This window comes from Genypterus blacodes, unplaced genomic scaffold (genome assembly GCF_046128005.1).
Source record: "Genypterus blacodes isolate CSIRO-AG114 ecotype Tasmania unplaced genomic scaffold, CSIRO-AGI_Gbla_v1 ptg000095l_1, whole genome shotgun sequence".
Classification (NCBI taxonomy): Eukaryota; Metazoa; Chordata; class Actinopteri; order Ophidiiformes; family Ophidiidae; genus Genypterus; species Genypterus blacodes.
The window spans coordinates 208,232-222,500 of NW_027466899.1; the positions used below are offsets into that span (position 1 = coordinate 208,232).

The 14,269-nt window shown below is 50.1% G+C and overlaps 1 protein-coding gene across 1 annotated transcript in view; it reads right to left on the reverse strand.

Moving 5' to 3' along the window:
* The window catches only part of alk (ALK receptor tyrosine kinase), a 256,210-nt gene that overhangs the window by 95,656 nt on the left and 146,285 nt on the right, over positions 1 to 14,269 (reverse strand). Inside the window, exon 4 of the mRNA XM_076159394.1 lies at positions 2,076 to 2,280. Coding sequence (XP_076015509.1) covers positions 2,076 to 2,280 — 205 coding nt within the window. The remainder of the gene's footprint in view (positions 1 to 2,075; positions 2,281 to 14,269) is intronic.

Sequence of the window (14,269 nt, forward strand, 5' to 3'; positions counted from 1 at the left end):
TGTCTGTCTGTCTGTCTGAGACCTTGGAGGTGTGACGTTCAAAGGACCACAGGCTGAACTAAGTTGGAAGTTTTGACTTTTGAAGGTTTGATACGTAACAGAAGTGCTGAGTCGCTCATGTTGGGTCCCAGCGGCGGTGACGGAGCACAAAGGGTTAATATTAGATTGAGTCTGAGCGAGCGCGACCGTGCCAAAGTTTCCTGAGGGCCTTTTGTTTAAATGTGGGTAATAGATTGATCCTTTAAAGCTGAAGTGAAGCGGTCAGTCGGGTGGAAAACATCTCTCCTCACTCTAAACTCCTCTAAACTCCTCCCTGCACCGTGTGTATTGATTGTTCTTCTCAGTTTATAACAGCAAAAAGTAATAAAGCAGCTGGCGATTGTTTGTACTGTAAATAAGAGCCGGGACGACGTCGCCGCTGAGGCTGTCGGCTCAATATTCCATTTTAGTGGCAACAACGATTCCGTTTAACTCACAGGTTTTAGCAGCGATGTCATCATTTATTTTTCATACGCCGCAGCTTTGTTCTCTTAATGTGCAGGTGTGCATATTTCATAAGTGAACATTTGCTGGAACATTCCGCTCCTTTGATGCTTCTTTGTCCACATTTCATAACACAAACATAAGATTCTCCATTACACAAAGGCATCAAAACTAATCGGGTGGTTTTAATACAAATGTGAACATGTGTTACACCTACAGCCTGTGTGTGTGTGTGTGTGTGTGTGTGTGTGTGTGTGTGTGGAGGCTTCCTTCAGCTCCTCTCACCGTCTATATGAGACAATCAGCCGCTGAGAACTGAGCCTTACTTTCTGCCAAATGGACAGGACTCAGCCCTGATTCCATAGGAAGTGCTGCTTGGCCTGAGCGCCGGCTCTTATTGATTAATAGATCAGCTGAGAGACGAGAGCCATCCTGTTTAAGATTTGAGTATTTACTTCTGCAGCCTGCCATCTTTAATCATAAGGACAGATAATAAAGAACTTCCTCACAGTAACTTGTGTGCTGGACCGCTGGGCTCCATCCCATCGGCCCCCCTGCTGTGATGAGGAGCAGCGAGGATCAGGTGGGCGCTCCTTGCTGTTACTCCTGTTATGGTACACACTCACACACACTCAGATACGCTCAGCTACGCTCGGATGCTGAATGGACTCACAGCATATTCAAACCAAGGTAGAATATGAATAATAAGCTGAATAGTGGACGAGCACAGGGACTTTGTTGCCCTGACGACTGAATCGAGGAAATCGTGTCTAAAACATTTAAATTCAATAGAAAGGACAAAGGTTGGAATTAATTGATTTCCACTTAATTAATAATTTCACCGACTTCTGGACCGTTCATGGGCGACTCTTATCCCCCCACACACACACACCTACGCCCCCCACACACACACCTACGCCCCCCACACACTCACCTACACCCTCTGATTATAAATGACAAGCACACAAGCACACCATCTGACCTGTCTCACACACACACACACACAAACACACAGACACACACACACACACACAAAGAGGGAGAGATAAAGAGAGAGAGGGGGGCGGGGGGGCTTGCTGCATAAAGCCAGATTCAAACGACTCCCTGCAGTTTCCCTCTCGTGCAGCATGAGACACGACCGCAGTAGATCCATGCGAATAAAAGCCGACGCCACACGCGGCCGTATTATTGAAATCTTTTTTACTGACTCCACTTTACGACGCAGCGTTAGCGGGGTCTCTGGGCTCACACTGGGGGGGGGGGCGGGGTCTCGCTGAGCGGCTGCTGGGTACTTCTGCCTGTTAATTAAGGATCAGCCACACGGGGAAGTTATGCCAGCCGATTAATTGCTGATTAGAGCCCAGCTGCAGCGAAAAACAAATTACCTGCGTTTCTTAAGAACGGAAACCAAACCACGTCTCTCCACCTGGAACGTGATCTTCATATGAGCAGCACCCACACGGACCGGCTTCATTTCTACCTGGCCTGATGGAAAAGCCGTTCCCCGGGTTTTCACTCCGGCGTGTAACCGGATCACGCAGACGTACATGTTCTTAACGTAAAGCTGCTGCTGCGGCGGGCGGAGCACTCACCCTGTGATGCGGGGCAGCGTGTCGGTGGAGAGCAGGGCCAGCGGCGGCTTGTCACGCTCGATCAGCCAGATGGTGTACTGGCCGCTCTGCTTGGGGTGAAGGAACACGGCCATGTCCAGACCACAGGGCCCCCTGGCCCCCCGCAGCCAGGGGCTCAGCACCCAGGGGCCGCCGAAGGCCGAGCTGTTCACCCACAGGAACTGACCTGGGAGAGGAGGGAGACAAAGTGATGTAGGACACAGGAAGTACTCTAGGACACAGGAAGAACTGTAGGAGACAGGAAGTACTGTAGGACACAGGATGTACTGTAGGACACAGGAAGTACTGTAGGACACAGGAAGTACTGTAGGACACAGGAAGTACTGTAAGAGACAGTTTAAGGCCACAGATATCAGAGAGATTAACATCTTAACAACACAGGCACACTCTCTCTAAAGCTTTGAGTCTCAGGGCTTCTCTCTCTCTCATCATCATGGGGGGACACGATGTGCTAATCCGGACCAGAGCCAGAGGAGCGGCGGAGGATGACGGCTTCAAAGAGTTTCTAGCTAACTTAATGGAGAGTGGAGAGAGAGAGAGTGAATGACACAGAAGCTATCAGCAGAGGAACGCAGAGGAGCAAGAAGCAAAAGCATCAAGACTGAAACTTCACTCTCAAACCCTGTGGAGCTCATTCAAGCAGAAAGTTCATCAGAAGCTCTCCCTCTCTCTGCCTCTCTCTCTCTCCATCTCTCCTTCCCTCTCACTCTCTCCCTCCCTCGCTCTCTATCTCTCTGTCTCTCCCTCCTCCTTCCTCACTCTCTCACTCCCTCCCTCCCTGCCTCCCTCTCTCCCTCCCTCCCTCTGCCTCTCTCTCTCTCTCCCTCCCTCTCTCTCCCTCCCTCTGTATGTGTGCGTGTTTGTGTATGTGTATGTCTGTGTGTGTGTGTTTGTGTATGTGTATGTGTATGTGTATGTCTGTGTGTGTGTATGTCTGTGTGTGTGTGTTCATTAGTATGTGTGTGTGTGTATGTGTGTGTATGTCTGTGTATGTATCTGTATGTGTGTGTGTATGTATGTATGTGTGTGTGTGTATGTGTATGTCTGTGTAGGTCTGTGTATGTGTGTGTGTGTGTGTGTGTGTGTGTGTGTGTGTGTGTGTGTGTGTGTGTGAGTATGTATGTGTGTGTGTGTATGTGTATGTCTGTGTAGGTCTGTGTATGTGTGTGTGTGTGTGTGTGTGTGTGTGTGTTTGTGTGTGTGTGTGTCGCGAGGAAGACATTTCAAAAAGAGCAAATGTTAAAGTAAATAGAGTGAAATTCAGTGTTAATGCTGAAAGTGAAGCGGTGTTGATGAAGATGAAGCAGAGACCTCAGGCAGGATGGGCAGGTAGAGAGGATGATGAAGGGATGAAGGGATGAAGGGATGACTTAATGAGCACAACGTCTCGTTTCTTCCTCTGTTTTAAGTGGAGATCAAATCTTAGCAGGCTGATATTTCCTCTGCACCCTTTTCTTGTAAGAAGAAGAAGAAGATGTGTCTCTGCTGGGACGCGTGTCTCCTCGCTCTCCATTAGCTTAGCACTGAAATACACAGATGAAGATGAAGGAAGATGAATCACTGTGTGCCATAGAAGATCCTGAAATATCTTTGATTCTCAGTGTACTAAGCAGAAATAGATTTGTTCTCCTGATGCTCAGAGCCGATTTGCCAAATGGAAAGCCATCACTCTCTCACAGAGCCTCTCTCTTTAGGCCATCTCAGGGAATCTTCTCTAAAAAGTCTACGGATCCTCAATCACACGTGTCGCACACTCGCTGTAAAGGAGCCAAAGCAAACAGCAGCTCCGCTTGTGTTCCACTTCCAGGACCAAACCGACTCTGGAATTCAATTTGCTAATAAAAAGCCCCGAGGGCGCCGAGAAACTGGTGAGAACTGGTGAAGTGGAACGGCACAGTGGAGTTTTCATTTGCTTTCCCTTCTCAATTTGCATGCTGCTTAAGCTGAGGGTGCGGGCAAATTGGCAGGGAGGGCAAAGACGCTCGCAGCTCCTCTGCAGGAGGAACAACCCACCGCAATCTGACTCAATGTTTACGGACAAAGACTAGAAGGGCTTCACACCCCCGAGGAAGAGGACTGTCAATGTTTGTTCCCCTGGTCCCAAATGAGATGAAGGGGAGAGGGACGGAAGGAGGGGAAGGAAGGATGGAGGGAAGGAAGGAAGGGAGGTGCTGTTAGGGAGCGGCTGGTGCAGTGCAGTGGACTATGAAGGGAGAAGCTTGAGTCCATTTTGAGGATTCAGCCTCCATTTCATTCCACCTCTGGATCCTGATGCTCCTCATGAAGCACGGCAGCACCTGGCTCACCGCTTCACCCGTCACTCCTTCTAACAATCCTGAGCAGCAAATCATAACAATCAAACATCTCAGCTCAATGAGGGCAAACATGCAGAGCAGGAGGAAGCAGACTGACTGAAACAGAAGATGAAGCTGTGATGAAGCTGCTGGTTTGTGTTCCTGCGTCCTGATCTGCTGCCTTCACTTCACTTCCTCTCCTTTGTTTCACGCTTGTTTGTTTCCTCCGTCTTCCTTCAGATCTGATCGCAAGAGACTTTGTCAGTTTCCAGTTCTGAGATTAAGGTGTCTGCTGGATCGTGAAGGGAATGTGTGTGTGTGTGTGTGTGTGTGAGAGAGTGTGTGTGGAGTTGTGCTGCTCTTACTGCCAAATCCTTTAAGTGTGTGTGTGCTCTCGCTCACGCCAGAGGTCCAGAAGCTGTGAAATCCAGCATGATACGTTCTGATGCGTGGGGCCGCTCCCGTCTGAACATCAGGATTTGTAAAAAATAACTTTGCTGTTTGAGTGAAGCTTCAGATAAAAGTCTAGAGTTTAGTCTTGGAACTCAGGGAGAAAAACTCCTCTTCTTCTTCTCCTCTTCTTTCAAAACCATGAATATCAGACTTTTCTTTCTTCCCACTAGAATAGAGAGTTGGAGGGACGATGACATCGGTTCCTCTCGGGGGTGGGGGACCGCAGTAAGCACAGATTAGGAGGAACGCTCAGCACACAGGGGCGTTTGTACTCCGCTCTGTGTGTTTGCTGCTTTAATGCACTTGGCTGCAGGCAATTTGTCATTTATCTGTGAAGTTCAGGCTCGGCATAATCCTCAGTGTTTATGAAACGCTATTTAAACGCTGGCCGGGCCTCTGAGGAGGAAACCCGGCGGCCCCCCAAGCACCCAAAACCACAGAGCCAAAGCCGCGTTCCGCCGCCTCCGCCGCCGCCGCCGCTGTGCCGAGCGAGTAAAGGCTTTTCACAGCTCTCTGTGTGGTTACTGATTCAATCGGCCGCGGCCTCGCTAGCGTGGCCAATCAGGGCCGGGCGCCGGCCGGAGCGCAATTCCCTCAGATAACAAAACGGCGGCTTGAGAGGGGAGAGACACCAAATTGTATTCTGTGAAATCCTGTTAGAGCGTAATGCGTTTACACAGGACGGGCACAGGCGTCGCAGCTATTTAGACGCCTCCAGTCTGAATTTACAGCCTTGGTTGATCTGAGCCAGGGGCCAAACACGGAGCCCCCCCCCTGCACAGGAAGTGTGTTAAAGATGCAGATGAAGGGCCTCTGGCGGCGGGGATCACAGCTGATGCTTCCTGTTTGGAGTCTCACTGTGGTCTTCAGTATTCAGGACTGATCCACATCCTCACAAATGAATAAGTGTCAAATCCATCTCGTCTCTTTCTGCAGGAGCTTTACTTCCCAAATCCCACAAAGTCTCTCTGACGCTCTTACCGACTCAATCAAGCGCGAGCAGGGAGATTTGTTTTGCCTGAATGAATCCGTCTTCACCTTTGTTGTGTGTTTGAATGAGATTTCCTGCAGCTGTGATGGAATCCACACAGGTTACAAAGCAAAAGTGCTGCTTCAAACAGCAAAGCATCATGGGAGACTGACCCACGTGTAATTAAGTCAAATCTATGAGAAGCTGGTACAAAGGTTCAAGATGCAGCTTCAACCACACAAACATCTCCTTCCCTCTCAGGTCGTTTCTCTCAAACCTTCATTCAACCACAGGAACAACAGGTGAAGATAAAGGTTGAGACTTTGTGTCGTCTCCTGTGCGACTCCAGATATTGAGCAGCAGCTTTTCTCCACGCTTCAGCCGTCCAATAACCTGCAACCATCTCACCGTCATATTAACAACGTCTCCCAGGACGACCAAAGACAAATTTCAGCAATCTGCAAGAAAAACCTCCACTGCAATATTGAATTAGTTACAGGCTGAGACTTCAATACTTTAGTTAAAAACGCTTCTTCAAGGTTTTTAATCAAAAAGCACACCTGTTTTTACACACACACACACACACACACGCACACGTATACACACACAGGTGAGACTGAGGTGCTGTAATGAGAAAGACGAGGGTTTAACTTTCTTTCTACACATCCGCTTCACTTTTCAGATGTTGTTTACAAATTTAATCTTAGTCAAATCCTTGAATGGTTGATGATGCAGAGAGACGCACAGATGGGAGCTACAGCATGTGTGTGTGTGTGTATGTGTGTGTGTGTGTGTGTGATGGGCGAGAACGCAGAATCAAAGTGCGGCCTCGTTGTTAAGCTCCAGTCCCTTTGTTAGTGGACCCAGATGGTTCAGTCCAAACCTTAAAGGTGATAACACACAACCTGATCTATGGCGTGATGGCATAATGGCGTGCTGACTGTCTGACTGTCCAGCCTCTCTGCACTGGGCTGTTACTTGTGGACGGCCTGGACGTTCTGTCAGGGCAGGACGTCTCCCAGCTGTTCAGCCGCCGGCAAGGAGCGAGCCGCATAAATTAGAGTAAAAAGCAAACAAACAGGTGTTCCTGCTGAGCTCCAGTGCCTCTGAGTTACTAAATAAAAAGCAGAAAAACAGAATTAAGGTGATTGGCAGAGGAGGACCCAGGATTAACAACTACACTGCACACGCTGCCTCCCCATGAGGCCAATTTAGGTAAAACATCATGTTCTACTCACTGAAGCCAACTTGAGGACCAGGGAACTCCTGAAGCTGCGCTAGCTCCGTAACCACGGCGACCCGCAGGGCCACTTTCACCAAAATGCTGACAGTTTGGGCGAGCGGAGCTGAAAATATGACAACAGAGCGGAAAGATACTGCTGTGTGTGTGTGTGTGTGTGTGTGTGTGTGTGTGTGTGTGTGTGTGTGTGTGTGTGTGTGCGGTCCAGATGCTCTCTAAAGCAAAGGGTGCAGAGCTGTGTGTTGGCTTTCAGAGGTTATGACAGGACTAACTCCACACACACGCACACGCACACACACGCACACACACGCACACGCACGCCTACGACCTTCAGCGTGTGCGTGGAGCTGCAGCCAATGACACTGAGCGAGGGCGAGATGCAGAGTGAGCGGAGATGATGGACCATTAACACTTTGCCTCTCCGTCTGCGTCTGAGCCAAGCAAAGTAAACAAACAAGCGGGCAAAAGCACCGCCGCTGTGATTTAAAGAGGGCTCACAGCGACTTCGCCCTGGGGGGGGGGGGCTGAGTGATTAAAAGGCCTTGTGTTCAGATGAAGCTGATAGAAACTCTGCCAGCGGGCCTTCAACCAACGCCTGGATGACGCCGGCGGCCATGGCTGAGCCGGTCTGCAGAAGGAGCACAGGAGAGAGGAACCTTCACCCCACACACACACACACACACACACACACACACGTCCTGACTGGCTTTGGCCCGATGTGACAGGACCACATGCGTGTAACTCCACTATCTGCTCCACGCTCCGTTGTTTCTCCTGACGTGTTTACAGGCACAGACTTGTTTCTCTCAGCCTCCATTGTTTTCATAAATCCAGAACAAACGCCGTGAACAAACACTGAGCGGTGTTGAGACCAGAAATCTGTTAATTACATATGAGGCGGCGTGTACTTCACACACTTGAGGTGCTTTTAATTATTCCGTCACACACACACACACACGCATACACACACACACACACACACACACACGCGCACACACACACACACACACACACACACACACACGTCTCTATTATCTGCACATTAGTGGCTTTTCACTCTGGTCGGGTGATTAAAGCCACAATTAGCAGGAATTATCCACCTCCACTGAAAAGTAATGACATCTCAAATGGAGTCATCAGAGCTAATGGGAGGGAATTTGTTTTCGTGTGCGCTACTTACATTCTAACCGTGATGTCGGTAGAATCTGGCCACGCCCCTTTTTGGCCATTTTGACCGTTATTTCCAAACGGCGACAGAAGCCGGGGTCAGAAATGAGCAAAGAGCCGAGTCGACCCGCTGTACTGTTATAAACCGATGACTGTAATGAACTACTGCGTACGGAGGAGAGAGAAAGGGAAGCTAGCCTCCATTTACTTTATTCATGTTGGCCATTAATGCATTTCCTGCCCCGACTGTGACCTCAGAATACAAATGAGCTCCGTCCCCAGATACACAAATGCAATCTGACTGAGGTTTACATGAATGAGGCATTATGCTGATCAGCTCAAGTGCCCCCGTGTGCAAATCAAACGCCCCCAAAGTCCATGAACCTGCACCATGGAAACGGACCAACCGGTGATCTCACACACTGATGGAAACCAAATCATGTTAGAGGAATGTAAGGTTTTTGGACTGGAGGAATGAGGAGTGCGAGAGCGGCAGAACAGACGCCTCATTAGGTAACAGGACCGAAAGAGAAGCGCGTAGGAGGCTACAGGAAGGACGCAGGCACAGGAAGGCGCCAGGCGGATCTGCTGTCACCCGGAGTCAACTCTCAGTCTGCGTCATTACGGGCGGGCGACGGGAACGAGAAGGAGGCCGGAAGATCTGAAGGGAGATGAAAGAAAGAACTGAAGTTTCTAAGAAGGTCTAAGAAAATACCGATAATACAGAACATACCAGCAGCTGGTGAGTTAAAGGGTTAAAAAGAGTAGCAAACCTCCAACACAGACAGAATTTCAGCTAAACTCAATCTGGCTGAGTCTGATACTCCAAGTCCACAGTTTTTAATTATTAGTTCCAGGTCTTCAGTTGCCTGCTGTCCGTGTCAAACCAATTAAAGAACATAGGAGTGTGAGGTAGATCACTCTGACACACTCCTCAGGAGGAAGCCTCTCATTTCCAACAGGAAGTTCATCAGAAACCTCCGCTAACCTCCAATCCGTCAGAAGTGACTGTGAATATAAATGTGCACAAATTGCAGCGTCAAAAAAAAAAAAACAGAGAAGGAAAACTAATTAAAGGAGCGAAGCACAAAGCTGCTGGACACGGACCAGAGCCAGACGCACACGCGGGAGGAATGATGAGGGACTGGGGGCGGAGCCGAGCCAGGCGAGCGGGCCGGAGCTCCGTCGGGCCGAAAGAGAGAGACGCATCAGAGAACCGGGACACGCTCGCCTTTGTAGTCGAGACAAAAAGGAATGAATACATAAATTATCGAAACCTCAGAGTGGAAAAAAAAAGCAGCTGAGCGTCGAGGTAACGGATACAGACCATTAAAACAGAGGAGTGTGTGGAGTGTGTGTGGAGTGTGTGTGGAGTGTGTGGATGGTTGGGAGGGAGCTGATTGCTCCCTAAAGAGCTGCAGGATCATAATGGAGAACTTCAGACAGGATGTTTACATCTAAACCAGGTCGCTGCAGCACAGAGACAGAAGGCAGAAACACACACGGATCTGCTGGCTTCCATAAATCTCCTGCCTATAGATCATCAACGCTTCTATCTTCAGCTCTGCGTGTGTGTGTGTGTGTGTGTGTGTGTGTGAGTCTCTGTGCTGGTGTTGTTGCTCTGTTTTGTTCCCGGCCGTGTTCTGGTCCGGGGTTCAGCCAGCCGCCCGCCAGGTAAGAAGGAGCTGATGGATCTTGGCCCGCCGGGGGAAGTCAACACCTCCTCCTCCTGCTGCCAGCTCCTCCTGCTTCCTGGCCGGCTTACAGGGAGAAATCCCAAAGCTGCTCTCAACAAGAGGCCTGGAAGTGATATACAAGAGCCCCGGCCAACAACTGCACACACACACACACACACTGCAAAGCCAGGTGTTACAGTGTGTGTGTACAGGAGTGTGTTCTGCAGAGGAGCCTGTAAGCACTGCAGACGATGATAAACGGAGGAGATTAATGACGTAAAGAAGAAAACAATAAAGCAATGAGATACAGACGAGCGTGACTGTAAAGCATGGTGAACGTGTGTGTGTGTGTGTGTGTGTGTGTGAGGACGCCTCAGACTGAGAGGCTGCAGGTTCACAGGAGGACGACTTCAGCTCTGGCATTGAAACGCGTCTGTAATCAAGTAATGAGCAGCAGCTACAATCACTGAGAGGGGGAGAGAGAGCGGCACTTAATGTTGACTCACACACTCTGCATCGCTCACAATCAAAGCTGGAGACACTTAAAGCATGTGTGTGTGTGTGTCTGATGTTTTCACCTCCACACACACACGCACGCACGCACGCACGCACGCACGCACGCACGCACGCACGCACGCACGCACGCACGCACGCACGCGCACACGCGTTACGCAACAGGATATAACAAATACATCAGGGTTGCGATCGCCTGCAATCCAACAGCAACACACAACCCCGATTCAACTCTCTCTGACCTGACCCTTGAGCACAGCACTGAGGGATTCACACAGCAGATAGGCATCAGCACAATAACATGACCGCAGGAGAAGCTGCCAAATGTTTAAGATGAACTTTGATTTGCTAACTCCGGCTCTGCTGCAAACGCTGTAATGAATTCCTCCCCGCTGCAGTGACCCTGAAGGCCTCATGCTCGCCGGCCGCGTGGGCGAGAGCCGACGCTCTGCCCGCACAAGAGTGCCTCTGGCTCCAGATGTTGCTCCGTGAACGGGAGCTGGAACACAAAGCGTCCGTCGACTGAGCAGTTTCTAAATGGAGCTTTAATTATGAGACCGCAGAGGCAGCGCGGCACAATCAGTGTGTTACAGGGCCGATGGGACATAAACAAAGAGTGAGTAAACACACTCTAAAGAGATTTATACACTCAGCATGACCTTCAGTAGGGTTTGTGTGAGACTTTAGCTTTTGTAAGAAGTGAACTTTTGTGAAGGAAAATTGTGGAGCAGCATGTGTGTGTAACATGAAGGAGTCCAGTATGTGCTGAGGATTCTCTTCTCTCTCTCTTCTAGTGACTGACATCTGTGTTTAAAAGTGTTTCTCCATCTTCAGCTGAGGATGTGAAGGACGACTTGATGGATTTCAGAGCATCCACGCTGTCAGATCTCAGGTTTTGCCTCCCTGTGCCTCTTCAGAAGCCATTCTCCTTCCCTTCACCTGCTGGATGAGGCTTCAGAGGGCACCAGGTGGATCAGATGGATCAGATGGATCAGATGGATCCACCTGCGGAAACAGTGAAGGAGCAGGAGAGCAGTGGCTGAATACGCAGAGCCAGGCGAGTCCCTTTCAATGCTGAGGCCTCCTTCAGGAGGAGCGAGTCCCAGCTGAATGTCACAGTAGCTCTGGCAGAGGAGCGTCTCTCATCTATCACTAAAGAGGATCAGATCCAGCGTCTTCCCCCTCACCTGCTCTTTAATAACAACTTTTTTCATTACTGATTGGCGTGGGCGTCTGTCTCTCCCCGCTCTGCCGTCTGAATGGCTTTAGGAGAGTAATCAGACTCAGCGGGCAGAGTTGAATCCTCAGCTGCTCAGGAGGAGCTTCTTTCTGAAGCAGCAGCAGCAGCAGCAGCAGCAGCATAATGAAGCTGGAGGACGCAGGGCTGCATTTACTCATGTGGCTCCACAGAAGTGAGGCACATTGTGTTGTGAGTGACGGAGGCGCGCTTCATTCTGGAGTCAAGTGCATCAGCCGACGCTCTGTGATCAAATATGAAGAGTTGGGATTTGATTTATTCTTTTTTTGTCAGAGAGAGTTTGAGTCCAGCAGCTACCTGAAGGTGAGTGATAAGGAACCATCTTGTGTCTGTGGTTCCTTCAGGTTCAGATCCTCGTCCCCCTGAGAGTGAAGAGCAGATTATATTCCTCCACAAGCTCCCTTTAATTTAACAGCAGAGGAGATCAATCTATCATGTGAGGAACTTTGATTACTTTTTTTTGCCCAGAATAAATCATTTCCCTCTCAGTCTGGGCAGCGTGATCAAATGTTCCAGCAGAGATGACATCATCTTCATTTAAATCATCATTACATAACCGACACTAACGATGCTTTGATAATGGATTCATTCTGATTACTAATCCAGTACTTGATATGTGTATTTGCATTCATGTGTGCATCAGAGTCTCTCTATTCCCAAACTAATAATAAATCATTATCGCCTATTTTTATATGGAGGAGTTCAAACACATGATAACAGCTTTGATAAACACAAACTAAGCTGAACACACATCAACACATCAACTCAACTGTATGTTAAGGCTGAAGCTCAAGCTGGAGCTCAGATTGAAGCTCAGACTGAAGCTCAGACTGTAGCTCGGGCTGAAGCTCGGGCTGAAGCTCGGGCTGAAGCTCGGGCTGAAGCTCGGGCTGGAGCTCCGGCTGGAGCTCGGGCTGGAGCCCGGGCTGAAGCTCGGGCTGAAGCTCGGGCTGGAGCTCGGGCTGAAGCTCGGGGCTGGAGCTCGGGCTGAAGCTCGGGCTGAAGCTCGGGCTGAAGCTCGGGCTGAAGCTCGGGCTGGAGCTCCGGCTGGAGCTCGGGCTGGAGCCCGGGCTGAAGCTCGGGCTGAAGCTCGGGCTGGAGCTCGGGCTGAAGCTCGGGGCTGGAGCTCGGGCTGAAGCTCGGGGCTGGAGCTCGGGCTGAAGCTCGGGCTGGAGCTCAGGCTGAAGCTCGGGCTGGAGCTCAGGCTGAAGCACGTCTCAGAGGCAGAGATGGACTTCACACAGTGGAGGTGAAATTGCCTGAGCCGGACTGAAGCCTCACATGTATCCTGAGCTGACTTCACACATTTACATAGAGAGGGAGAAGGAAAAACACAAAAGGGTCTGGAGGAAAATAAGAGAAGAGAATGCAGTTTCTCCTAAGTTTAGAATATCTGTCAGTTTTGAGCTGTCTGGTGGATTCACCTACAAAGGCACGATGAAGGCAAACACACGCAGGCACACACACACACACCTGCATAGTCAGTGTGTGCTCTTAGCGGAGGTCTGTCCCGGCTGGTGCTCGTGATGAATAAACATAAACACAGACTGCAGAAATAGTCCAGCAGTCGTATCAGTTAAGTGAGCACACACACACACACACACACACACACACACACACACACACACACACACACACACACACACACACACACACACACACACACACACACAACCTGTGGAGTCAGACCTACAGCCTAGCAGGCGCTCCAGCAGACGGCAGCCCCCCTGCTGTCTGGCAGCCGTCACGATGCTCGCTGCAGCTGCTTCACGCTGACTCCTCCCGCCTGCTAACGGCTCTGCTGAGGTCTGCGGCGACGAGTGCAGCCTGCTACATTAAGCAGGAAGTGCCGGCGTGTGCAGGTTTTTTACATCCTGGCATCGGTACATTCCAGAGCCTCAGGCAGGTAAAGGAAGATGTGGCTTTATGAAGTCCAGACTCCCGTTACCGTGGTGTTATCTGCAGCCAAACAGGGCGAGGAGGGCGATGGCGCTGAGGTAAAGCAGATCTAAGTCCAAACAACGCAGACAGAGAAATGGACGCTCGCCAATGAAAGAATGTAATCCGATACGTTTAGCTTGAGCCCAGAGGAGTCTTCTGCTTAATGTGCTGCTGTGGTTTTATGAATCGCTCACAGGAACAGAAACTAAAGCGAAAAGCAGAGAAACAGGCAGTAAAAAGGGCCAGAATAGAAAGAGAGTGACTGAGAGAAAGAGCCGTCCCTTAATGTGACGTTAAAGCTGACGGGAGCTTTTATGATTCTGGCTCAGAGCGTCTCGTGTCGTATCTCACATCACTAAGGAGTCAAACAGGGACGCCAGAGGATCAACACTCTCCGGCTCTGTTGATTCAGTCTGAATCAATCAGCTGAGAGTGGACTGAGCTCGCCGGTTTAAAACAACTCCTCCACGGTTCACAGGTTAAGGGCCTTCTGTCGGTTTTGCCGCGGGACTAAACGGAGAAGAGATGAGCTTCCTGTGAATCAACAGAATGCTGGATCCCGCCCACGGCGCCGCGGGGGTGTGAGTCCGCCGCTCCTGCCTGGACCCCTGCAGGTATTTGGTGCTGCGGCAGACTGCAGCTA